Here is a 27,385-nt window from a genome sequence, read left to right as displayed (position 1 = left end):
ATATTTTTTTTTGTCTGATATTTTATTCATCTAATATTTATAATAATTCATATATTATTTAGAATCACATAATATGTGCAGAATTTTAAGTAAAGCAGCTATCTGAAAAGCTGAAAAGCACTAAGCAAGGGAAGTGCAAAAAATAGCAACTGGCACTGACTTATTCAGTCGCTAAAGGGCTCGTCTCTATTGTTCACTTGTATGAGCATACCAACCATCTAAGTTGTGCTGCTAAGGCTGCTAGACAGCCTGATCACTGCTACACTTGTCGTGGTGAACTACAATGAATCAAGCATGCTTGCAAGTCTTGTTAAGCCCAAGTGCCTGCAGATGTGAGAAATGATGGAGGCAAGGGGAATTGAAAGTATGGATGGGCTATATGCAACAGTAACATTGACACAGAAATGAGTGCTTTGGGTAATGCAGACTGAATGTGAGGTATCAGCTCGCAGCTTGTCCGCCAGATTATCTTTTATATAACTCTCTAGGTTCATGCAACCATAAGGTACAATTATTCATAAATAAAGCTCAATTATAAGTCAGTGCCACTGTGAAATGGTTTTCTTGCAGCTGCCTTGCATGGTGCCACCCAACTTATCATAATACAGTTGCTGCCCAATTTTTCGGAGGTGAATGGGACTGCTATTACCAAAGCCAACAAGTTCGACTAGGTTCACGTGGCAATGCAAATTTATGTTCTGCCCTCTTGGATGTAGTCTTACTACTACATGTTGGCTCCAGATCGGCATACTGTTGCTGATAAGCCATCTGGAGCTGACAGTGCGTGTAATCTCTGGTTACCACCGATTGCTGCGTGACAACAGTATATTGTACTGCGACAGCTGGTGCAGCTACTATGTATTCTTGCTTGCATTGCTTCAAATGTTACACATGAAGTTTTTCTTTTCTTCTTTTCCCCCAGAAGGTGGAGTGTCAATTATGAAATCTGACTCTCTTGGTTTGGCTTTCATTTAATCGAAATCACTGGGCTATCAGACTTAGTGGCTTAACAGCACTTGGATAGCCGTGGAATTACTATACCATGGAAAGGCTCAGCCTACCCCTTTTAAAACTGCACTGTCCATGAGGCGGTGAACATTAACCCTTCCAGTGTCACTGATGTACTGTTAAGTTTTCGCTTTTCTGTCCCACCACGTCACTGACGTACCCATACATTCCCTACTCTCTGCTCTCAGATGTTTGCAGTAATACAAAGTTTGTGAGCTCCGAGGTTGTTCTGCCCCATCTTGTGTATATTTAAATATATTTTCTCCTCTCTGGGTTTGCTCAGTCTAGGTTTTTGTTAGTGCAGTGTGGAACACACCCCTTTAAGGGCCTGGTTATGCCACACCAAGTACTTGCGTCTGCAGATAGGAGGGGTGGCTCCCAGACTTTGTACATCGACATGTTGGCCATTCTTGGAGCAAATATTGGCGCCACAGCGTAAGGCCATCTCTCTTGTGCATTTTTACCACCTATTGTACGTTTATAGAAGGTTTCTTCCCCCCTTCTTGCGCTGTTCTTGCTGCGGCGCACCTCTTTTCCAGCAACAAGGGTGTTCCTTTCATCTATGTGCTTTTTCCAGGATGGCTCAGCCCTCTATCTTGCCTCTCTCATTTGTGGCTCTCTCTTTAATTTGTTGCTCTGTTTGCTTTGTCTGGTCCAGACAAAAAGTCCTTGAGCATGGTCGCCTGATCGCTTAGAGATGGCTGCTTGTGTGGGACCTCCAACTGTTGATAGGAGCGGTGGCGCTTATGACTTCGAATACGAGTGAAGCTCGGACTTGGAATATGACAGTGTGTCATCCACTGAAGTGGCAACTTCGACAATGTCGAATTATGACCCTGACACAGTGGCACTAATGCAAAAGCATGACCGTCAAAACGAAACAAGGTAGGAGATAGGAAATGAAGATAGGAATATGAGGACCCAACCAAGAGTGCATTTGCCATTATTCCTGTTATTTTTTCCCTTCTGTATAGCCAAAGTAAACTGATGTGCTCGTTTTATCATATCTGAGAAACACACCCCAATTCTGCGAGTGTAAGAAGAAAGAAAGAAAAAAAAAAGCTGACAGTGAAAGGGTTAACTATATCAGCAAAATCAAGCAAACTTGTTAAGGCATGTTGGCAGGCTAGTTACTTCTGAATTATACTGAATTATAAAAGCACAAATTGACATGTATGAGAAGGTGACACACAAATGTGCTGACTTACAACTACTCTTTACTACTAACTAACCAGTTATAACTAGTTGCAAGTCAGTGCATATTGTATCACCTTCTTGTCTCGTCCTCGTCAATTCGTGCTTTTATTAATTCAGTAAAAATTAAGCAAGCTGCCACATGCTGACCAAATTTTCATTTGCCTTTATAATCTGGTCCCATGGCCTATATGTTGGCGTGATTATGAAACCCAAATAATTGAGTGTCCAAAAAATTGGTTGGCTACTGTAGTCAGCCAGTAGGTACACTTGACTGAAGCTGCTGCTTACAATGTTCACTGTGCTCATTCCCTTCCCCAGGGAGTGTGCGAGGTGGAGAAGCGAGCGAGGGATCTCAGTGGCTGTGTGGCAATGAGTATTTGCCAAGGCACCGTGTCCGGGGAAAGCCCCGTTCCCTCAGCCCAGACATGCATAGGAGCACCCCATTACCCAGTCGTAGACAGGAATCTTAGAGCCCTCTTCAGCCGGCACAGGTCGGTAAAAGGACGGACTGAAGCCCTGCACTGGCAGGCACGGCATCATGGACTGGAATGGAGCTGCTGCAAGGGTCCCCAGAAGAAACTATCTATCAGCACCAGTTGAGAATGGGCAGGGTAGGGAGAGAGAAAGAGAGAGCGAGATAACAGAGAGAAAAAGACGGCAACAGCTTTGTGCATGGCCGCGCCAGGAGGGAGAGGCAGTGCGCTGCTGACAGACGTGTTGGCGTCCCCCTAACGGCTGACGAGTTTCCTCCGGGCTGCTGTGCCCAACCAGGGGTGTGTTGGGAGAGGAAGGGAAGCAGGGGGGGGTGCAGGGGGTTGCTTGCTTCCCCCCACTGCGTCCCGTGAAAGCATGCACGCACCTTGGTGATGGGTCCTGCCCGCGAGAAGGTCTTGGGCTTGAAGGGCGTCATGGACTGGCTGACGCCCTCGGCCAGAATGAACTGTTCGCGCAGCTCCAGGTTGGTGCGCCCCTTGGCTGGTGGTGGTGGTACGTGACGGTGGTGGTGGTGGTGGGAAGGGGTGCAGCAGCAGGAGGGGGCACACGCGCATGCGTCCAACAGACGGGTCAGCCACGTGCACACACACATACACACCACACGCAGGGGAGCACATGGTACAACACACGCTCACCACCGACCGAGCCACATACAGACAACGAACCACAGCAGGCATAACCAACCCCCCACCATGCACGGGAACACTCGGCCGGCGGAAACAATGACAACGAGCTTGGCTGGTGCGTTTCTGACACGCCGACACTGACTGCCTCGATGTCCAAATTGACTTCAACATATTATGGTGTGGACTTCCAGCTCATTTAAATTAGTGAGCAAGATGTGTGCTACTGATGCTTAGAATGATGACAGAATAAAACAAAGGAAATGAGGGTACTGCCACATCATAATGCTGTGGGCCAAGACTCACAAGATCACTAACACAGCTGCCATGCCAGTTGCCTTTCAAGCTGTGCAACAAGCATAACAATGAGAAATCCAAATAACATACAAGTAGATTACATTAAGATGAAATTTGTCATCTTGAATTTCATGATAAACTGGACTGTTCTCGAAAACTTCACTCAGTTTCATCAACCTAAACATCACTTCAGATGTACAGTTTACATTTATTTTCCAAGCTCCCTTTAAAGCGTTGACTGAATTTGCATTTTTTTTGACGTGGTACGCTGCTCATTTCTCTTTGTTTCTTGTAAACACACTGTACAAATCTGATTACAATCACCACATCGCAGGTAAACAAAGGCAGAGCTTGTTGGCAAAGCCCCATGGATGTCCACCACACCCAAAGAATAAGCCTGCTTCACACACTGTACAATGTTCATAGATCCACAGCAACTTACATAGTATGCATCTTGATGCATGTGAGCCTTGTGGCATGCCATGGAAGTGGGATGTGGCACAGAGCTTTAATTTGGTTAGGAGATATTATGTACAGCGGCTTATCACTGTTGGACGTGCACTACCAATGCTTCGAACTAGAACAGTTGAGTGACATGGCGCAGCCTGTTGCCAAGGGGAGGAAATGTGCAAGAGACCATTCCTATTAATGTTACATGCTTGCTTAACATTATGGTGAACATCCAGGAAGCTGGTGCCGTGTCGTCTTACACCATGGCAAACATCTCACAGAGCTGAAAGCCTGCAGCGAGATATGAACATTATGCCACTTCTAAAAGGGCAACCTTAAAATAAAATTTACAGCATGTTCATGCAGGAAAAATTCCAGTTAACCTTTACAATCAAACAAACAATTTAAACTACCGTATTTGTACGAACATAGGTCGACCTTCTTTTTTTCGGAACTGTTACCCATAGTGTGCTATCAATCTATATTTGTGACCAAAGAAACTTGACAAGCTGACATAGCTAGGGAACAAAGCTAGCAAAAGTACCAAGTTAGCAGAGTTCCTGGTGGCGCCTGCTGTAAAGCCAGCCTGAAGATTACGAAGAGTGGCTTTAAGTGCTGCATATCCAACACACTCAACGGCACCAAGGACAATGTTGTTTGGTATGCCAAGGATGCCTGTGAAGCATCCGACGAGGATGCCACTAGTGGTATCGACTAGCGAGATTTAGTAGCCGAACTTGCGGTAAATGAAGATGTGTCATGTTCAAAGTTCTTCGATTTTTCTGAAAAAGTTATGGTCAATCTATATTTGACTCATAATTTTTCATCTTTCGGAGGAGAGTTCTATATATAAGGGTAAACCTATATACGTGTTCGACCTATTTTGAAGTAAATACGGTAGTCTGCCTGTAAAAGGTAAAACCAATACAGCTGCACTGCATGTGTTCCAAGCTTTAAATACAGATATATATATATATATATATATATATATATATATATATATATATATACACACACACACACACACACACATACAAGATATCTCACACAGGAGACATACTCTGGACACTACAGCTAATAGTCTTTTGTGCAAGCCAGAAAAAAAAGAACTGAAGAAAGAAAGTCTTTTAGCACATTATAACAGAGTCGGGAGTGAAACCCAACACTGATGCAGGTGAGATGTTTGCCCATAAGGTTGCAGGCTCGAGATAGGGCAGGGGTGGTCAAACAGATGTGTTCAAAGAGTCATAAAAAGGCTGACCATGCATTGCTCAAGAGTTGCAGCAAAACGCAGGAGTTTTTGCCCTTAATGACATTGGCTGCATCTCTACTATTTGAGCTTCCAGCGAAGAAACACCGATTGGGGAATGGCAGAAGCAAAAGACTGCGAAAGTTGCCTCATTTGATGTATGCTAGCAGACTATTGCATGTAGTAGCAGGTGACTTGCTGCTTGATCAGGCCTGCCACCTGACCAAGAAACCAGTCGCGAGTCACAAGCACACCAAAGAAAAACTATGTGCTGCTCCCGGGTCAGTTTGGCCACCCCTGAGATAAAGAATTCCGTGGAGTGATAGAGAGACAGAGAAGGAAAGGGGCCGGACAGTAGTACGGTCAGCATGCACAGAAGGCATGCGACGAGCATGCTCAGGCAGGCCCCCTTATGTACAACGCATTCCAAATCCCAGCAAGGCACAGCCGCGCGCGAAGAGGGGGTTAGGGATAAGTGGGCGCCATTTGCACTGCAAACTGTTTGGACTGGCTGCGTCGGTACTGCTCGATTATTAGCCGTGTTAGCAACAATGCTTCTTCTCTCCCTCCTGCCACAGAAGAGAACAAAAAAAAGAAAGAGAAGAGAAAAAAACGTGGCAGGGAAAGCACCGCTCCTTGTTAATAATGAAAGAAAAGAAGATGGAGAGACAAAGCTTTTCGGCTTGTAGTCGCAGCTTGGCATAATATGGAGCACAGGCGCACTGCCTTGGCCCCCCGCTTACCTCGGCAGGGATCGTTCTTGACGAGGAATTCGTCGAGGGCCACCCAGCCGCCACCTACACGCACCATGACTGTGCTACGCAGGATGCGCACCAGGCGCAGCTTCTGAGATTCACCAAACTGAAAGCGACCGACAATGTTAGGTTGAGTGGAGGCCACAAAACCAGCCTCTGCTAGAAAAAAAGCCAACCATGACAGTACAGGGTAAGTTCATGATTGTGAACTCTAACATAAACCAAGCTCTAACTAAATATCAATGTATGTGCGACACTTTTCAAATAACAAAAAGGACTCTTAGTCTGACAGGTGCTTAAGATTTACAAAATGCTGGAGGTGTCAATGGAAGTGTACAGCTGGTGATGTCTAATGGCACCGTGTTAGACTATGCTACATTAGAAATGTTCTTGAGCTGTAGGACACTTCACATAAATGGGGGAAAAGGAAAAGGTAATGAATATCCTCGCCTAATATGTTTTTGACAACACTTTTACACGAGGCTGAGTAGGTCAATGTTATTCCTTGAAGAAAGAGTCCTGCAACGTTTAGCTGAACACAGCACAACAAGATGTCACCCTCAGTACTGTTCCTCCGATATTTTCAGTATCTGACTACAATTCATAAATGGTAAGGTTGAAACACTAAGAATGGTGCACATGCCATAAATATGAAAGCAGAATGCTATCTGCATTATACAGGAAGTAATCTTGTAGAGAGAACAATGCCACTTATGAAAAACTATATGGGCTCAAAGGCAGATTACTATGAATTTTCTAATTCCCATTGTTCCCTGCTTGCAAATGTTAACATTAAGGACATATCTCTCAAGCACACTCAATCTTGCTCTCAGTCATGAACACTTACCCGGTATTTTCCCTCGCCCACTTGGAACACTTTGAAGCGGTGGACGCAGGTGCACTTGGCAACCTGTCGCTGAACTTCATCCTGGATTTTCTCGGCCTCTGTAAGGGGCTTGTTCTGCAAGCCGATGGGCATCACACATATTAGTGATGGTAGCCAAGTCCCAATCAATCGGCAAGCACCATCAATGACTGATCTACGTTGAGATGTTAGTGACCAAGTCATGCTACAGAACATTCCCCCGGATCTGCATAGTCCCCAATGTCTACGCTAGGACTCAATGCAGCAGACTACAGACCCATGAACACAGCTAGCTGTATGGCAAGCTCATAACAGTGCAGTGAGTACAGTTAGCACGTCGAGTTGGCACTCACCTGCTTCGCACCATGAACCAAGCACTGCAGCACAGGTTGTGTTTAGTGTTTGTTGAGACAGAGAAGAGACAAAAGCCATGTTAGAAAGGTTAGCACCAAGCTTGCAAGTTTACAACTGAGCACTAAATCACCCAGGCATCATCGCAAGGCTACTAGTACAGCCATTAGAGAGCCTAGCATTGAGCTGTTAGCAACGTAGACTCACATCTCGATCAGGACGAAGGGTGTCAATGTACTCCTTATGGTCAATGTAACCATCGCCGTTTCGGTCAAAGATGTCGGCAACCCTTTCCATCTCGAGTCTGCTCGTCGGGAATTCTGCAACAAGCATCACACACCAGAATGTTGGGGCTACATGTAGACGAACCATTAAAAGCAGGAAGCAGGTTACATGATGTCCATCAGGACGCCTACACTGCACTAATACGAAAGAAAGCATCGTGTTTGCGTCCAAACAATGATTCCTCCAAACATGCAAGAAAGGATGCCCCAGCCACTGCTATTTTCTACATAATCGGCGTGTTAAAGATTCTCTTTATGAAACTTTTTATTTTCCCACAGAAACAAGAACATTACCAGCTTTAAATGCAAATCTGGTGTTTCCTTTCATTTTAGTGCACAGTATCAGAACAGACCACTGATCTCAATAACGTTGACAAAACATTGCTATACTCGCAGACAACTTTCCTTCGCTATGAAGCGAAAGCTATGGGGGTGTAGCTTCTGCACATGACTGTATTCATAAGCAATGTAGTCCGGGCGAGCTCAGCACTGGTTTCGGTTTCTCCGACCTCATACAAATTCTTTACTTTAGTGAAGGCAGAGACGGAGACAATTAACCTGGCATGAATCAATCTATGTTTACACATTCGATATGTACCGAGTTCTGAACAGCATGCAATGCAGCTTGCATCAAAGCCCCAAAGCAGCCATACAACCATGGTGTCGAATGGGACTTGGATGCACAACCAATGCTGTTGTCGGTAGAGTTGGCGCTGCAGTCAGCTTGCTCACTGGTTTGTACATGCCGACGGTTGCAACGGTTTGAACCATGCCAATGATTGAAATTTCCAGATGGGTTCATTTGGTTTCCATGCAGATGCTGCAAACACTTGTTTTGTGTGCTTCGACAGTCTTTTGTCGCTGAAGTTGAACAATGGCCTTTCACGGGAGTTAATTGGCAGGACAGCAAGCGACGAACACTCACCAGAAGACACCGGCGCTATTGCGTCTTTGAGGAATGCGTAAAATAAGCGACAGTCTTATGTGTGCAAAAACTCAAAAGGGCAAACTAAAAAAAATGTGACAGGGATAAGAGCAGGCAAAACAAAAGGGAAAATGTATTTGCATAATATATACAGAAAGAAGCTGAGATGGCAGAACAATAGCCATACAAGCGCCCCCCTTCTTCAATCGTCGTCTTCATTTCCTTGCAGGTGCCGTCTCCAATGTACAGGAATTGCTTTTTTATGCTTGTAACATATGACCCCTGCTGTAAGGGCGGTGCCTCGGCGCTTAGGGAAGGGAAGGGTTGTTGTCGAAGTAGGGATTCAAACGGGCGAGGCACAATATCACTAGGTAGAACAGACAATGACAAGCTACTGTTCACCGGGGCGATCTCGTATGTGGCTTCACAGGGCTGGTGGAGAACATTATAGGGGCCAGAGTACAGAGACAGAAGCTTCGAAGACAGGCTCAAGTGGCGGGACAGCGTCCAAAGAAGAACCAAAGAGCCTGGAGAGAAGTAAACGGATCTGTAGTGGCTGTCATAGCGGGCCTTTTGGGATATCTGCGAGGCAGAGAGATGATCCCATGCAATCTGGTGAAGTGTTTGAGCCCGAGCAGCAGCACTGCAGGCATAGTCTTGTAGGGACGTAGGTAGCCGATGGCAGGAGAGTCCTAAAGGGCAGTGTTGCGTGGCAGACAAACAACAAGTTGAAGAAAGAAAAGCCGGCGATGTCGTGGCGGGATGGGTTGTATGTGAATGTCACAAAAGGCAAAGTGCTGTCCCCGTCATGATGATCATGATCAGAGAGCATAGTGGTCAGCATGAGATTAGGACTCTCGTTATGTCCCTTTATTTACAGACAGTAGGCTGTGGTTAACATGTGATGCGTAGAACACGAACGACCGCGATCAGTCTGCAGCTGTCATGAAGGGTCATGGTGGAGAATGACATCGTGAAGCAGAAAGTCCACGATGTCAGTGGCACAGCTTGGCAGCAGTGTCCGGGTGACAGCATATCGTGTGGTGTAGTCAGCAGTTATGGCAATCCACTTGTTCCCCGTAAATGGAGTCGGAAATGGTCCAACCAGTGTGGGGGTTCCACTCTGCGTGCGGCTAGGGCTGAAGGCGAGCTCCGGATCTAGCCCCACGCAGTCGCTTCGTGGTACTCCCAACCCGTAGCGCGGGAATCGTGGCTACGTCGGGTTCGGACGAATAAGGCAACCAGCGGTGTCAACGGTAACAACGTTTATTGCTATTAGCAATAGCGAACACTCGCAGAGGGACGTCCTCTCAGTAATAGTAGTAAAAAGGCTTGCCTTGTTGTCTGGGTGGGTCAGACAAACGAGGTCACTCACAGGATGCGGCAGGTGCTGTCGTCCAGGCGGTCCAAGGTGTCGGCGTCCCAAGAGAGCGAGTCTCCCCCGGTGGCGCCCTTTTATGCTTTTTTACCTTTTTGAGAGGGGAAGTCCTCCTCGCCCACCGGATACGGTTCCCTTTCCCGTGCCGCGTAGGGGAAGAGGGGTACGCGCGTCATCAGAGCGACGGAGAAAGGGAGGGCTCGTAGTGACTCTCTCCCATGTCTACGCCGGCCCGACCCGTCGCCACGTGCGAACGGGACGCCGCGGGTACGCGGGAGGAAATGGAGGCGGGTGCTCCCCACACCAGATAGAGGCCCATGCGGTAGAATGAGATAGTTGGGATCTTGATAGGCTGGAGTGGACCAGCGGGCAACAAGGATAGGCGCTTGTGGTGCTGACAGGACTCGCAAGCAGCAACATATCGAAATACAGAACAGTAAAGGCCTGGCCAGAAAAACCGACGCCACACCTGGTCGTATGTACGAAACACTCTGAGATGTCCAGCAGTTGTGGCATCGCATAGCTGTTGGAGCACCGTGGAATGCAGAGATGTAGGAAGTACAAGCAGAGTCTGAGCCGTCGGAGTTAGTATTGCATCACTAGAGAATACCACCTCAGAGCACAAACAGGTGAAGAGATGGGTTGGAGTGGTGAGAGTGCAGACGGTGGATAATGCAGTGCAAGTCCGCATCATTGACCTGTGCGTTCTGGATATCATTAAGGTCAGAGATGGCAAGGACACACGTGTCGGCGTCATGGACAGCGATGTCGGAAGGATCCACGGGATGATGGGAGAGGCAGTCGGAATCCTAGTGCATTCAGCCGGACTTGTAAATGACATCAAAGGTATACTTCTGAAGCTTCAATGCCTAGTGACAAGTTATCCAGTGGGGTCTTTAAGGGAGGACAACCAGCATAGTGCATGGTGGTCTGTGATGACCGAGAACATGTGGCCAAACAAGTATGGTCAAAATTTTGCGACTGCCCAAACTAGAGCGAGGCATTCCCGTTCAGTGATACGAAAACTTGTGCTCTGAAGGGGAGAGGAATCGAGTGGCATAGGCAATGATGCAGTCTTGTCTTTGTTGCATCTGGACGAGAACAGCGCCGATGCTGTGTCGGCTGGCGTCGGTGTGAAATTCAGTGGCCGCAGACTGGTCAAAATGGGCCAAGATGGGTGGGGTGAAAACAAATAGTGAGTGTGAGAAAGGCATCAGGTTGTTCAGGACCCTATGAAAACGGTATGTCCTTCCTCAGGAGTTGCGTTACAGGACGGGCAATGTCGGCGAAATTCTTGACGAAGCGACGAAGATCAGAACAGAGGCCGACAAAGCTCCGGACATCTTTGACCGAATGTGGTACTGGAAAATTCTTGACCACACGAATTTCGCTGGCATCAGACTGCACGCCACGAGCACTGACAAAGGGACCTAGCGCAGTGATTTCATGACAGCCAAAACTGCATTTTTATTATTTAAGCTGAAGGGCAGCTGCCGACAGGCGTGTAAGAGAACTGCCCGCAGGTGTGTAAGGTGGCTCTCAAATGTCGGTGAAAAAAACAATATCTAGGTAACAAAGGCACGCAGACCATTTGTAGCCGTGGAGGAGAGAGTGCACCATCCTTTCAAATGTTCCTGGGGGATTACAGAAGCCAAAGGGCATCACTTTAAATTGATGAAGTCGATCCAGTGTAACCAGTGTGGCCTTTTCCCGGTCCAGGTCACCTACAAAAATCTCCCAGTATCCTGACCGTAGGTCAATGGATGAGAAGTAGGTAGACTCGCGGAAACAGTCGAAAGCAACATCGATTCGCAGCAGAGGGTAGATGTCCTTTCATGTGACTTGTTCAAGTGACGACAGTCTACGTAGAAGAGCTACCGTCCTTTTTTACTAGCATGAACAGTTATGCCCAGGGATTGCAGGAACGTTCAATGACGTTTTTCGTGAGCATTGCTTCGACCTCGTGCTGAATCACTTGTGGTTCAGCATGGGACAAATAATAAGGACGTCGTCTGATGGGGCTAGCATCTCCAGTATGGAGATGCTAATATGCGAAAATAACTTCTAACAATACAATAAAATAACAGTAGCTGACTGGTGAATTACTAATTGTTTCAAATAAGGCGCTGTAAAAAATTTAAAAAAAAATATTGTTTTCTATTTCCCACATAAAAAAATAAACAAACTGCGGGACTACTTGCAGTAGCAGTGAAAGAGGTGTACTTTGGTTCCGTAGCCTTACCTTCATAGCTAAGAAAGGTTGTCTGTGACTATAGTAGTACATCCACGAAGAAAAAGAGATAAAGTGAAAAGACAACTTGTGGGGATGCGCGACTCTCTCGCGTCCCCTGATACGTTTTTCCCGCATGGCGCGTTTCCTGTAATCCGGCTTCGCCGCGTGGCCTGCATGATGCCCGCGGCAGTCGATGTGGTTGGGGCGCAGTGCGAGAAATGGCGCGAGTGTTGCGTTGCTAACGCTGCCTCACGGCAGGGTTACTTGGGGGCGCAGGGGAGGATGGGCTGTCTCTTTCCCGGCGAGTCGGCGAACAGCGCGGACATTCCGCGCGCGGCGGGCTGTCTCTTCCCCGGAGGGTCGGCGAACGGCGTGGACATCCCGCGCGCCGCCGACCCATGCTTCTGCGAGACCGCCTCGCGTGGCCGCCTTGGAATGCGCCACCATTCGCGTGACAGTATGCGCGAACGACCAGGCGTTGGGATCCAGCATGGGGCGAACATATTCGCTCGTTTTCCGGTCGCGGTGAGTCGGACTTCTAGATTTGTCGCGCGCCCATCGGCATGTTTTGTGGATAGCAACTCTGCTAGCAGGCATTGATCTATGAAAGGTGCAATAAATGCCCTTGTGATTGTTTGCACTACTGTGTTGTCGTTCCTTTGTCCCAAGAGCATGGGTGTGAGAGACCCCACATCTGGCGCCCAACGTGGGGCTCTTGGGACATCGGACGATAGCTTTAACAGTTTTGCTTCGTTCGAGACCTTTGTTTGAACCGAAGCGTAGGCCTAGCGTGAATTTTGATCGCTAGCGTCGGCGGCGTGCTTTCTTGAGCGAGGTGATGGTGGCTGTAGTGTGTTTGAACATGTCAACATGCTAAGCCTTTTCGCAAGTGTTTTTTTAATGACATGCGTCAGTACGAGAGCCACGTGGTCTGCATCCTGGGAGAGCGAGGCTGAGCGCCCGCGGAGCTGTGGCAAGCCTGAAGCGAGTGAGTACGGAAGCCTCGTGGGTGGTCCGAATTTCTTATGTAAATAGCTTCTTCTATCTCTTTGACTGATGAAGTCGCGGCTCTGGGAGCCGGGTGGCCGCGGGCCACAGGTGCCACTACGGGCTGACTGGTATTGCGGCCTGGCACCGGGCGCTCCGACACCGTCTGGGACGGTGGGCGCCGTCAACTCGGATGCTGTGTGCACCGAGCGGAGTAGGACCACCTCACAGAGCTGACGTCTCCTCGCGGCTGCCTGTTTTGCACTCATTTTGGGTGTTGTTTTTGGATGCCGGTTGTTGTCAGGGTAGCGACGCTTTAGGCCTAAGGCTTTACGAAGCTGCCTGTCGCACGTGGAGGGACACAACCTGGTGGACCGTGGCGTTGAGGGGTTGCAATTTGCTTCCCTCATTCTATTTTGCCTCGCACGAATTGAAATTACTCGTTCGACTCAGGGAAGCGAGCTTCGTTCACGTGAACTTAGTATCTGAGTAGCTGCCCGATCTTTTGCTAGCCGAGTTGAACGTCGTACCACGTGGGCAATGCGCATGCAGAATTCCTCTCCCTTGCACTACTTTAGTGTTTGCCGAGTGTGTTGAGTGTACGCAGCGTGATTGGAGTCACCCCTGGCTTGCTGTCACCTGCACATCGTCTGCGCTACTGCCCCGGACTGCGATCGAGCCACCCCGGGCGATGGTGATGCTGTGGCCAGTTCGGCGCAGCGACTTCGGCGGCGGACAAAAGAGCCGGCGGTCACCGACAGCTACGGCGGCTCTTGCCAGCAGGGCGCGTCGGCACGAGCGACGCTTGCTCGTACCGACTACTGCGTCGTCGTCTCCAGAGTCCTGGCCTGGGATCGTGCCGTCGAGTCCGCAAAGCTGCTGCTGTGACCGGCGGACGCCAGCGGTGTACCGAAGGACAGTCGGCTCGCATGCTATGGACAGCGTGGACATTTCCTCGGCGCGGCCACTGTTTAATGTTCTACCTCGTTCGCGAAGCACAGTTTGATGTTAGACCGTGTCACATGTCTTGCCGGAATATGTAGTGATTTAAGGTTGGGGGTATGTGGGGATGCGCGACTCTCGAGCGTTCCCTGATACGTTTTTCCCGCATGGCGCGTCTCCTGTAATCCGGCTTCGCCGCGTGGCCTGCGTGATGCCCGCGGCGGTCGATGTGGTTGGGGCGCAGTGCGAGAGATGGCGCGAGTGTTGCGTTGCTAACGCCGCCTCACGGCAGGGTTAGTTGGGGGTGCAGGGGAGGACGGGCTGTCTCTTTCCCGGCGGGTCAGCGAACAGCGCGGACATTCCGCGCGCGGCGGGCTGTCTCTTCCCCGGCGGGTCGGTGAACGGCGTGGACATCCCGCGCGCCGCTGACCCATGCTTCTGCGAGACCGCCTCGCGTGGCCGCCTTGGAATGCGCCACCATTTGCGTGACAGTACGCGCGAACGACCAGGCGTTGGGATCCAGCATGGGGCGAACATATTCGCTCGTTTTCTGGTCGCGGTGAGTCGGACTTCTAGATTTGTCGCGCGCCCATCGGCATGTTTTGTGGATAGCAACTTGGCTAGCAGGCATTGATCTATGAAAGGTGCAATAAATGCCCTTGTGATTGTTTGCACTACTGTGTTGTCGTTCCTTTGTCCCAAGAGCACGGGTGTGAGAGACCCCACAAACTTTACCACTTCAGTTTTGTTGTCATGACAAAAAGAAGGTAACATGATTGCATTTGCACAGAAGTGGGCATCTTAGGCACCACTATGTTGTTACATTAGCTACACAAGCTATGCAAAGCCTAAAACACTAAATACAAAAGTTAGCATGTACACGTAAGTCGCAAAGCTCTTAATAGCATTTTGCACATGTACATTTTAAGACTGCTATCTTATAGCATATGCAAAGGTTCTTGCATATGCTGTACTAAGACTCACTGACACCTGAAAGCATGTGATGTTGTGAGACCTACTCGACTTGAGGATTCCTTCAATGAACTCCTCCTTGGTCACTTTCCCATCATTGTCTTTGTCGATTTTGCGGAACAGGTCCATCACACGAGACTTCTTGTTGTTCATCCAGCCAAGGAACTGAAGGCCAAGGATGAAAGACACACACGTCATGAACAAGTGTGAGTACAAGACTTCACTTTTACAGCAAAATCAGCTTGCCACTCACCCTCCTGCGCCACTCGTCAAAGTCGAAGTTCTTGATGCTCTCCAACTGAAAAAATGAAGACACATTAGCACATGTGAGTTTCGTTGTACTACCGTTGTACCAAAAGAAGAAGAAAAACAGAGAGAGCGATATATATATATATATATATATATATATATATATATATATATATATATATATATATAGAGAGAGAGAGAGAGAGAGAGAGAGAGAGAGAGAGAGAGAGAGAGAGAGAGACCTTTGTTGCTATGAGTGCAGTAGACAACATGCTCTTCGTCATGTGCAAAGGTAGAATGCGAGAACTACACTGGGAGGATAGTCGGAGGACAGTTACCACGGATGCTGGGCGCTGCTAATTTTCCCGTAACAAGCTGCCCTCATCAGAGAAGCGCCACAAAGGGAAGAAAGAGTTGTTACTCTGGGGTAGGCTGAGAAGACGCGAAGGGCTCATGGACGTTTCCCGTGAGAAAGCCGCGACGAATTGGTGCCTGCCCTATACCGAGAAGAAGGGGAGAAGACCAGTTAGGAGTAAAAGATCTCCTCTCCTATTCCCACGGTGAGACCCTCTCTCGGCCTTTGCATCCGCTGTCTCTTGGTGGGGGTCAGCGGTCTTATATTCCGTCTGCGACAGTGTTGTTTGTGCTTCTTGAATAGCTGCCGTCATGGTGGGTCGTGACATGTGTGTGAGTGGCTACCTCCAGAAGGGAGGCTTCGAACAGAGGTGTTATAATGGCGGTGCGTAGAGAAAACAAGCTGCTCTGGACCACGGAAACGCAGTGTATCCAGATGCTCACTGCTAAACACTTGACCTTCTGTTTTCTTATACAACAATGTAAATAAGTTATGTACAAGTGCCAGTAAGCCTGTTGGTTTTCAATTTCCCAACTTCTGAGCTTCTGATTTCTTCAAGCCGAAGCCTATTATGCCATGCCACCACATGAAGCCAGGTTCGAGATAACCTAGTGCTGTAGGATCGCATAACATTTTAAGCAGAACATGGCATTGGAGAGCAGGGGTAGGTGAACAGCGAATAGTAGATTTCAAATCAAATATCAAATGGAATCACAATAAAAAACGCAAAAATATATGAATGTCAAATCGAATATCAGGAAGAGTTTCACAAAATTTAATGCTTACAAATTCTGGGCAAGAAAACACTGTCCATACTTTGCTCGGGAGTCTTCTAGCATTGCACAACAAGAATGTAGTAAGCTATCAGAAACTTAGGTACATAAAAATAAAGATAACCTCCAAGTTCTGGCCCCATATGTTAGACTGGTAGAATGCAATGATTGTACAATTCTCTTTTCAATGACAGTGGTAAGCTCCCAGTCAGGATTTGGCAATGCCTACTATATGCACTCCAACCCATTTTTATTCTTCAGTAAATTTTGTTCTGACGAAACATAGCAGGCCGAAAAGAGTGAGTAACAGGCTTTTGTCGAAAAGACAGTGTGAGAAAAATGTGACTTCACGCTCTGCTTGGAAGCTCCACACACTGTACAAGACTGCAAATTCTGTCTGAGATATTCACAGCATTGTATGCTATCTGTGGACTGTTTCTGTTACTAAGCCCGAGGAGTGGTTCACAACCCCTTAAAATGAAAAATATGGCACCGAATAGAAGGAAGCCCGAAAGTTAATATTGCAACCACTAGGCTTAATGACAGCACAATGCGACTACTATGTGTGCGAGTGCATTGGCGTGCGGGAGCGCTTGTTTAAGCCTGCGAGATATTCAAAATGGCGGCGGTGATGGCTTCAATTAATGCTATTTTGGACCTGCAGTCACAGCAGAAAGTCACAAAAACCAGACGGTGAATGGTTTCAGCATCCAAATTTCAGACTGCCTTATACATTGGCTCTATGGGGTGCATGGCGCTGCCGTGACGGTGTCCGAATTATCTGGCATGTCCTAAAAATTGAGTGCCTGAAAAATTGGACGTCCGAAAAATTGGTCGTTGACTGTACTTAAGTTACTGATAGCTTGCTACATTACTGCTATATAATGCTAGGAGACTCCAAAGCATGTGCAGCACTGTACTTCTTTGGCCAAAATTTGTAAGCATTACTCTTTGTGAATAGTTTTCTGATATTAGCGTTAGATTCAATATTTGGGGTGTTTTTCTTGTTTCGATTCATTATTAGATTCAAAATCTACTATTTGGTATTCGCACACCCTGACTAAAAGAGGGTACAATTTTGTTAAGAATGTTCAGTGCTTACCTCCTGCAGGTACTTGAGGTGTTCCAGCAGTCGGCGCTGGCGTTCCATGGCCAGCAGCCAGACGTGCTGCCACTTCTCCACCAGCTCCCGTGCACGGGGGTGTCGGATCTCAGGCTCTGCAGCAGCATGCCCACGCCTGCATACACAGAGACGATGACACAGGCCTGTCAGTTGGGAGCAAGGAATTGCAAAATGTGTGTCCAATAATTCGACTCGCTATCTCTTATAGAAAGACGTGGTTAGAGTTAGCAGTTTAGTGTTTGACGGGTCAAAAAAGAAAAAAAGAAATGGCTGTTAAAATCAGCGCAAAAGCTCCCACTAGCTGTTGGTGGCAGCTGGTGTTGCATCACTACACTCTTTTGCAATGACACCATTGATGTTTACCTGAGCATCATTCTATAGCCACACATGATCTGCATGCAGAAAACTCAATTCTTGCTCAGTTCCGAGGCCTGGGGAATCTTCAAAGGCTGCTATTTATGCTAATCAGCAGTGTAGTAGATGGTGCTGTAAGGATGGACAACATTGTTCATTGACTCACTGATTCAATTTGATCCCACATAGAAACACTGAGGCTACAAGTAATCCTGTAGTGGAGAGCTCTGGGTTAATTTGACCCCATATACAAACATAGTTACATTCTGACTCATTGGTGCGCAGCCATTATGACGGGGAACAGAATCTGCAGCACTCCACTTGGCAGCAGAACTTCATAACATACAAACAAGAGATTCTGCAGGGACTGCAGTCTGTGCTTAGGATACATCTAAGACGCCTCAACGATCCAGAAACTCAATGCGACAGACATCTCAATTCTTGTGCGTGCTTATCCACATTGACTGAAACGGGTAAGTAAGTCATAAAGAGGTGAAGGCATACTACAGCACTCACGTGGGTGTGGATGTCCGAGGCGTACTCTGAGAAGCTGCGTGGGGCGTGCGTCGGTCATGTCGTTGCTGCGACGGGCGGTCCTTGATTCCACCAGCTGCGGCTGAGCCAGCAGCTGGCTGGCGTTTACTGGCAAAGGCCTTAGAGATACGATCCACGTCGGCCTGCCGCTGGGACATGTCGTCCATGAAACGCCGGTGGTCATCGAGAAGGCGTTCTGTGCAGATTTTTGTCACAAGAAAACTTATCAAATGGCTAGTAGACGCACTAAACTAACAGGACATTCACCTTTGGAGCTACTTAGGGTACAAGCTGTCAATCAAACTTTCACATCAGATTTTCTCACAAGAAGAATTTAGCAGTTAGGCGTGCCACATAAAAGCAGCCCTCTTGACTAAAAGCCAAATAGCAGAATTACAAGGCAGAGTCAGAGGTATATTCTCTTTTTAAGACAAACATGTGGGACCTTGGAAAGTTCAGGAGCTCAACAGAATTACAGCGTACACTATAATGCCTTTCATCATCATCATCATCATCATATTTTATGTCCACTGCAGAGCGAAGGCCTCTCCCCGCGATCTTCAATTACCCCTGTCCTGCGTCAGCTGATTCCAACTAGCATCCGCAAATTTCCTAATTTCGCCGCAACACCTAGTCTTCTGTCGTCCTCTACTGTGCTTCCTTCTCTTGGTACCCATTCTGTCACCCTAATGGTCCAACAGTTATCTGCGCATTACATTACCTGCCAGCGCCATTTTTTCTTTTAATGTCTATTGGAATATCCTCTATACCCGTTTGCTCTCTGATCCAAACCACTCTTTCTGTCTCTTAAAGTTATGCCAAGCATTCTTCGTTCCATCAATTTTTGCGGCGTTCTTAATTTGTTCTCAAGTTTCTTTGTCAGTCTCCAAGTCTCTGCCCCATATGTCAGCACCAGTAAAATGCACTGATTGTACTGTATACGTTCCTTTTCAATGATAATGGTAAGCTTCCTGTCAGGAGCTTACGATGCCTGCCCTATGCGATCCAACCCATTTTTATTCTGTGAATTTCCTTCTCATGGTCAGGGTTCCCTGTGATTGACCTCGGTTAACGTACTCTTTCACAGATTCTAGAGGCTGACTGGCGATCCTGAATTCTTGTTCACTTGCCCGGTTATTCATCATTATCTTTGTCTTCAACATATCAATCTTCAGCCCCACTCTTGCACTCTCTCTGTTAAGGTCCTCAATCATTTGTTGTAACTCGTCTGCAGTGTTGCTGAATAGAAGAATGTCATCGGCAAACCTCAAAGTTGCTGAGGTATTCACCGTCTATCCTTACTCCCAAACCTTCCCAGTTTAATAGCTTGAATATTTCTTCCAAGCACACAGTGAATAGCATTGGAGAGGTTGTGTCTCCTTGTCTGACTCCTTTCTTTATAGGTACCTTTCTACTTTTCTTGTGAAGAATTAAGATGGCTGTGGAATCTCTGTAGATATTTTCCAAGGTATTTATGTAAGCGCTCTGTACTCCTTGATTACGCAATGCCTCTATGACTGCTGGTATCTCTACTAAATCAAATGCTTTTTCGTAATCTATGAAAGCCATACAAAGAGGCTTACTGTACTCTGCGGATTTCTCGATAACCTGATTAATGACATGGATGTGATCCATTGTAGAGAATCCTATCCTGAAGCCCGCCTGTTCCCTTGGTTGATTAAAGCCCAGTGTTGCCCTTATCCTATTGAAGATTATTTTGGCAAATATTTTATATAATACTGGGAGTAAGCTAATAGGCCTATAAATTTTCAGCTCTTTAGTGTCTCCCTTATTGTGGATTAGTATAAAATTTGCATTATTCCAGTTTTCTGGGACCTTTTAGTTGATAGACATTTTGTACGGAGAGCCTTGAGTTTTTCAAGCATTATGTCTCCTCCATCTTTGATTAAATAGACTGTTATTCCATCTTCTCCTGCCACTTTTCCCTGTTTCATGTCTTGCAAGGCCCTTCTGACATGATCTCCAATTATAGGAGGAGTTTCTGTATCCTGTTCATTATCATTCCAAATGGTGTTCCCCTGTGTTTTCCGAGTACTGCACAGGTCAGTATAGAATTCTTCCGCTTCATTTATTATACCTTCGAGATTTCTGATGATATTACCCTGCTTATCTTTCAGTGCATACATCTTAGTTTGTCCTATGCCAAGTTTCCTTCTCACCGATTTCAGGCTGCGACCATTTATTACGTTTTTCTCACGTTATAATTTCGGATATCACTTAATTTCGCCTTGTTGATCAGTTTTGACCGTTCCGCGAATCGTCTTCAACCCTTCCCTTTACTTCTAGTTGATAAATTCGACTTCGGCCTGCCATCTGTGAGCCCACTGGTTAGCTCAGATGGTAGAGTGGCAGCGCCGCAAGTCTTTGCCTTTAATGCCTTTAAAGTGGGCTTAATATACTGCTAGAGGACTTGTGTCAGTTGGGTGGGGAGTTCAACACCATGTGCCAATATGAAAAGGAACAAAAGATTTTCTTTTGAAGCTTGTAATTATTTTTGTGTTTGGTCTAAACTGAAGAAAAGAAAAACGGTTTTATGGACCAAATTATTCAAGACACCGATTCTACAGCAAAGAAGAGCAATTGTGGTTCTGATTTTCAAGAATTATTGTTTGAACAGAATTCAAGTGTTTCTGTTCATATTAATGAAGAATGCATATGGCTCCTAGAAGCGAGAGCTAAACATGCAATATTCAATGCGATCTTTAATTTTTTTCGCATCTCACCCAACACAGGTGCAAGCCTATATTTGAAGCTGAAAGGAGAAGTGAACAGAACCTGTTGCTGCCACATCCTCTGGCAGTGGTTGGGCTTCCAAAGTCATGAGGCTGGCCTCGGCTGCCAGCAGCCAGCGCATCAGTTCCTCAAGCAGCTCAAGCACATCGCGCAGCGAGCGCAGGTGCTCGGCCAGCTTCTGCTCACGCTGGCGTGCCCAGAGGGACACCTCTTCCCAGCGTGACTGGATAATGGTCACCCAGTGACGGATGACCGTCACGGCATCTGGGTGGCACCTGGACAGAATCTCCTGGGCTAGCGCTATCGTGCTCTCCTGCAGAATGGCACAACCACCGTGGGATTGAGGTTATCTCCACACAGTCATGGCAAAATTTTATAGCATTAGAATACGTATAGATATGCAACACAGAAGGCAGGTAATGAATTTCCAGCTGCCACGTACATAAATGAACTGCGTGTAGAAGTTTCAATATTTTTGAATGGGCTCATAACAAAGTTTCACTACATTTCCCTTCCCAGCTTGCTACATGGGATAAACAACCCATTACCTTGCAATGCAAGTAACACCAGCGGCAAAGCTTAAGCTGCCGTCATGACTAGAAGTTCTTATGTCAGCTAAAAAACTGAAAATTAAACAAGTTACTGTGCAGGGATGGCGAGACAGTAACGCGAATCTTCGAAGGGATCGGTATAGAGAAGCTGACAAAGGTGGCAACCAAGAAAGCAAATGCTGTCTTGAAAGCCATTCACAAACTGTTGTATTTCCATTTAATTTTGCATAGGTGCTCAAATCAAGCAAGGTGCCTCTCCATCCAGTACCTTGTTGTGCTCCTGTTGCTCCATCTCGCGCATGAATTGCTGGTGCTCCTCCATCTGTTGCCGTGTTGTAGCTTCGTCCTCAGGCAGAGGACCTGCAAAGCGCAGCTTCATTTCTGCATCTGACAGCCACTCCAGCAGCATGTGCACTGCCTTGTGCAGCTGCTCTGCCTGTGAATAGCAAAACAAAAGTTGAAGTTAATTATCACCGCTCAAATGCATTCAACGCGTAACTGCTCTCCAGGTGATTGAGTTGCCTGGACACTCATTTTCCTGAGCAGCATACCTGGAGGTACTGAACCTGAACACTACCTAAGCACCGAGAGATTTGTATCCAGGCAAAGATAAAAACTCGGGAGGTTAAACTCGATGTTACGATTGCTTTGAACAGCCCACTAGTCGCAAAGGAAGGTCAGGAGAATAAAAACTGATCAACAATGCAGGTTGTGCAACTTGCCTGGCGGAGAGCCTCTTCGAGCTTGCGCTGCTTGGTGTCCGAGAGCTTGGAAACAGCTTCCCACTTTGACTCGAGCGATGACATCTGGCTGCGGATGCTGGCCGCATCGTCGGCACTGGCCGTCTTGAGCAGCTCGCTGGCCGTGCGCTGCACTGACTCCAGGTTGGCCGAGCGGCTTTTCAGCTCCGTTTGGAAGCTCTGTGCAAGAATGGAAAAATGTTACGAAAAAGAAATAGACAAATCATAACTGCCTGTGCCAAATATGGCTTGACAAAGCAGAATGGTGCGCTGCTTAGAAAAGAAAACAGGCAGGCACAAAAGACAAAGAAATAAGACAAAGGAAAGAAGGAAGACGGATGACATAAAATCCCTCACAAAATTTTAGTGCGTTGTGAAAGAGTTGACACAACATAGTCAGTGACTCTCTCCTTCGCCGTGCTCCTTGATTTGGAGTGAAAACAGAGAGAGGTGGAAAAGAGAGAGAAAAAGAACATAAAGAAGGAAAGACAGCTTACACAAGACAGGACAGCTTGCTGTAAGAGCAGCTGCTTTGGTTGTAGCTTAAAGCTTGTACACCCTGTTCCAAAATGGATGAAAGTGGCCGCAGTGTCACGTACTCGGTGCTGTTCGACAAGGTTGTTGACCGTGTCGAGGTCTCCGTGCAGCAGCTGGTCTGCTTGCAGGGAGGTCAGGGCGCGGTCCAGCCAGTCGATGAGCGCCTGCACTGCATCCTTGAACTGGCCCGAGAACAGCAGCGCTTCCTCCAACTTGCGTTGCCTACGCAGTGCAAACACCAGCAATGAAAAGGAGAGCTGTGGTAACTGGCTCGTGACAACCTGGTTGCTTTTCTAGGATGCTCCGCATATCCAGTAGAACCTCGTTCATGTATTTTGGAAAAAAACGTGAGAAAAACAAACTAACCGGGAAAACGTATGTTCCAAAGTAAGTAAAACAATTTACTGCCGCAACTATTCTTGACGTTTACGTAATGCGAAGTGTCGCGCGAATCGTTGCGGCACAAGACGCCAACGCGCTTCGACCTGGTGGTGCTCTGGTGGCCGGAGCACCACCACCGCGTTTTGTTGTTTTTCTATTGTGTGGTGCTTGAAGAGGGCGATGGGAAACCGAAATGAAATCGAGCTGGTGGGCAATGCCGGATACTGCCGAAGCGAAATGTGATGCCCACATCGTGCCGCCTGCAGCAGGAAACGGTGGTGCGTTTGGATTATTAGCTACTAAAAGAGTGAAGTACATTACCAATGGCACTACGCATCCCGCACTGTACAACAGATAGGTGAAGATGCTAATCGCAACAGATTTGGCGGCGATAGCTCTGAATGTGACGTGTGACGATCCGGGCGGAGATTTGCTGGTACCGGAATAAGAAACTGTGCATGCTGTCATTTTCACGTGAGTCGGGCGGCTACATACCATTCTCGATCACGTGCGCATCGCGCATTTCCTTGTTCAGTGGGATCTAGCGGCTGTAAAATGTACATGATCGCAGTCTGCAGCAGGGAATGGCCAGTGCGTTTCGATTATCGCCTATAAGAAGCGTGCGCTACACTTCCAATGGCACCAAGCGCTGTGAAACAGATAGGCGAAGATGCTTATCGGAATAGAATTGGCGGTGATAGCTGTGAATGCCGTGTGTGACCCCGGAGAAGATTTGCTGGTACCGAAATGAGAAACTGAGTGTGCGTCTGCATTTTCACGTGAGACCGGCGGGCAAGTATTGCAGTGTAGCTGCCATGGCAGGCAGCTATATGCTGTTCTCGACTGCGTGTGCATCACACATTTTCTTGTTTATGTGGGATCTAATGGCCTAAGGACGTATCATATGATTGGAGTTTGACGATGTACTGAACGCTGGTGCCAAAAAATGGTGTTATGCAAGAACGTATGAACAGGTAAAAAATGAGCATAACTCTATTGGGTCATATTTTGTATTCTCAATTCTGAATGTTCCCATTGGGAAAACATACTTAATGGCAACGTATCAACGAGGTTCCACTGTATTTAGCATCTTTTTCTCATTCCAGTTGCTGTTCACTGTTCTCAACGAGTTTCTAACCTCTCAAGGGGGGACATGGCAATGAAATGGCATGAAGGCGTGATTTGTTATGCTGATATCGTAACTGAAATCAGTTTGGTGCGACCTATTATAGTTTTCGAGTTACAATTCACAGCCTTTAATGGTCATTTCCAAGTTAATTAATTACGTAGAAGTTCCCCAAGATTTTCACATCCGCATGTTCACAAAGGCCCATTATGTGCACTAAAGCTATTGGATTATTTTTCAAATGCCAAAATGAGCATAAAAATATTTTTTTATGCTTTCCTATGCATATTGTCTTACTAACAACTTTTGCAAAAAAAAAAAGCATTACATTTTTTTATGAGGTACAGTTAAAAACAGACAGCTTTGCTGCACTCATCAATTTTTCAGGATCTAAGTGCAAAAGACAGAATGATTTCGTCTTCATTCGTTGTGAACTGGCACTGGGATGACTGAAAGCAACTGCAAAAAAAAAAAAAAAGAAAAGAAAAGAAAAGAAGAATGAAAGCTGAGAAAACGGAGCTCAAAGTTTCATTTGTTGTAAACATTTAAATGTTTATTTTTAGCGCCTAAAATTCGCCTGGGATGTAGCCCTTTGCCTGTGGGGACACATTTTCTTTACATTTTGATGTAGTTTTTCGTGTTCTTGCAGCAGTTTCGCGAGTTTCGTGCACGTTAGCTGCCTTTTTGGTCATCGTGCATCTATCCGCCGTGAAGAGACAAATGATAGCGCATTCAAAACGTCCGCTCGTCCCTTATTGCGCAACCCTTTATTAGTGAAGTTGGAGCTGAAATCCGCAGTTGAATACTTGACGCGAAAACCTCGGCTCCGCCGATGTCGCGTTGCCGTCAAGACCACACAATGACGTAATGTCACCATCACTCGCGGTCGCGCCTTCACAGTCGCTCGCGGTCGCACCTTCACCATCACTCACGGATACGCCATCATCGTTGCTCACAGTCGCGCCTCTTCACCGTTGCTCGTGGTTGCGGCGTCAATATAGCCCACGGTCGCGTAGGTGTTCTGTGGTCGCATCGTCAGCACTGCACGCGGGCACGCTTTCCCAGTCACCCACGTGCGCCGGTCGTGCCTCGTCAACAAGCTAGGCGGCATCTGCTTCTACGAGTAGTTTTCTCTCTTTTCCATGCCTTTCGTGGTCCTCTGTACACGTGGGCCATTCGGAACTTCCTTCCTTTGGGGCTCATCACAGAAAAGGTGCAAAAGCTGCCACGATCGTCAATCACGTTGATAGGAACACGCAGCTCACTGCTGTGCAAATGCGCGCGAGAGAGGTTCGTCAGCAATTCAAATCTACAACAGCGAATAGGAGCATGCCCTGTGCCCCACGTGACTGCTGCGCCCAATCGCAACGCCGCATTTGTATTTTGTTTCGCTTGCATTTGCTGTTTTATTTTTCGGTGGAGAAATGCGTCGCTCAGGCTATCCTTAGCTCCAATCTCTCCTCTTTACGATGATACCAGGATGGTGGCGCTGCATCAGCGGATAGCCGGGCGGTCTGCGATGTGACGGGGCCTTGTGAAGCCCAATTTTTTAGCAATTTTTGATTATAGCAATCTACGAAAGTGCTGTTTTCTTGATTTCTACCACGTAGTTTGTTATAATATTTCACCACGAGGTAAATAAAGGTCCGTCGATTGCGAAAAGAAATAAATCAGAAAATTGAAAATTTTGACAATTTGACCACTTCAATTGCCGCGTCCCCCCTTAAGCAAAGAGTGAACGCTAACCTTCCGGGCACTTTCTAGCTCTGATAACGTACTCCATAATATTCTGCCATCTTTCATTATGTTGGTCTTGCTTCCTATTCTCTCACGCTACCGCCACCGTATCTTTGAATTTTTGGTACTCTTAATTACCGAACTTTTCAAAGAGTACTTCAGACAGAATACAACTTGGCCCGATAAAGAAGCCGTGTGCTATTGAGCAATCAAACAGGCGAATCCCTCAGTGTTTATGGTGGCACAGCTGGGCATGCATACCTGTCCACCGACTTGTTGCAAAGGGCATTCCACTTGGCCTTGAGCTCATCGCTCATGCGCTGCAGCACTGGCTGATCCGCCTTGGGGCAGCGCTCACGCAGAAGCCGCCCCTGGCGCAAGCAGGCATCGTACGCCGGCTGCTTGGCCCCCAGGGTGCGTTGGAACTCCCGGTGCCGTGCCAGCAGGCGCCGAATCTTCTCGGGGTCATTGCCTGCCGGCGGCTGCTCGTCAAGGCTCTGGTCCGCCTCTGTCAACCATCGGTCGAGTTCAGTCCACGCATCATGGAACTGCAACAATACCACAAACACCTGTCTGATCACAGTAGCATGGACACAGAAAGCGCAGACAATTTAGAAAGCACGTTCTGCAGCTGAAGTAAGTTTTTCTATTTTACATGTTAAGCTTTTACAGACTTCATGATCAGGGCAAGGCACAGAAACAAACACTAGATATAGCGCAAATATATCAGTTCACCGTCTCTTGCAAAATACGGCGTATACTCGCATAATAATCACGCCCCCAACTTTGCTCCTGTTTAGTCCCACGATCAAATGGCCTTGCTGCAGCTTTTGTAGAGACAAGAACGTTTCACTCTCACACATGCGTTTAAATCTAGTGCACTTAATCTCGATGTACGTCACTGTGTAGGAAATATTTAATAATGATGCAATACGAGAAATGACGAAATCAAGTAAACGAAATTCTACAGCTACATTATGTAGGCTGCACATCCACACTAGCAGCTGCGGTGGCACACCGGCAGGGGTGGTGGGTTTAATGACCGAGAAGCTGGTGGCGAAGCCACGAGGAGAGAACACTGGCGGAAGCATGCAGTAAGAACAGGCTGCGCATCATCACGATTGCTTGGGACCTTATGGAAAGAGTGACTGCGATAATGC

General features: G+C 47.2%; 1 protein-coding gene across 12 annotated transcripts in view; it reads right to left on the bottom strand.

The window, feature by feature from the left end:
• shot (dystonin-like protein short stop) overlaps window positions 1–27,385 on the bottom strand; it is a 318,414-nt gene that overhangs the window by 7,028 nt on the left and 284,001 nt on the right. For 6 of the 12 annotated variants that reach the window (XM_075669851.1, XM_075669858.1, XM_075669857.1 and 3 more), the window contains 14 exons: window positions 26,487–26,773; window positions 23,044–23,203; window positions 22,423–22,624; window positions 21,973–22,136; window positions 21,196–21,466; window positions 18,382–18,595; window positions 17,491–17,626; window positions 15,265–15,309; window positions 15,059–15,176; window positions 7,498–7,610; window positions 7,293–7,316; window positions 6,922–7,035; window positions 6,063–6,180; window positions 3,065–3,180 (listed from right to left, as the gene is read on the bottom strand). In XM_075669851.1, the coding sequence (XP_075525966.1) occupies window positions 3,065–3,180; window positions 6,063–6,180; window positions 6,922–7,035; window positions 7,293–7,316; window positions 7,498–7,610; window positions 15,059–15,176; window positions 15,265–15,309; window positions 17,491–17,626; window positions 18,382–18,595; window positions 21,196–21,466; window positions 21,973–22,136; window positions 22,423–22,624; window positions 23,044–23,203; window positions 26,487–26,773 (2,082 nt within the window). The other 6 variants (XR_012822837.1, XM_075669853.1, XM_075669852.1 and 3 more) reach the window with 6 other exon arrangements.

The sequence above is a fragment of the Dermacentor variabilis genome, chromosome 9 (genome assembly GCF_050947875.1).
Source record: "Dermacentor variabilis isolate Ectoservices chromosome 9, ASM5094787v1, whole genome shotgun sequence".
Taxonomy (NCBI): domain Eukaryota; kingdom Metazoa; phylum Arthropoda; class Arachnida; order Ixodida; family Ixodidae; genus Dermacentor; species Dermacentor variabilis.
Note: the sequence above shows the minus strand (reverse complement) of the source record. Positions and strands in the feature narration are given on the sequence as shown.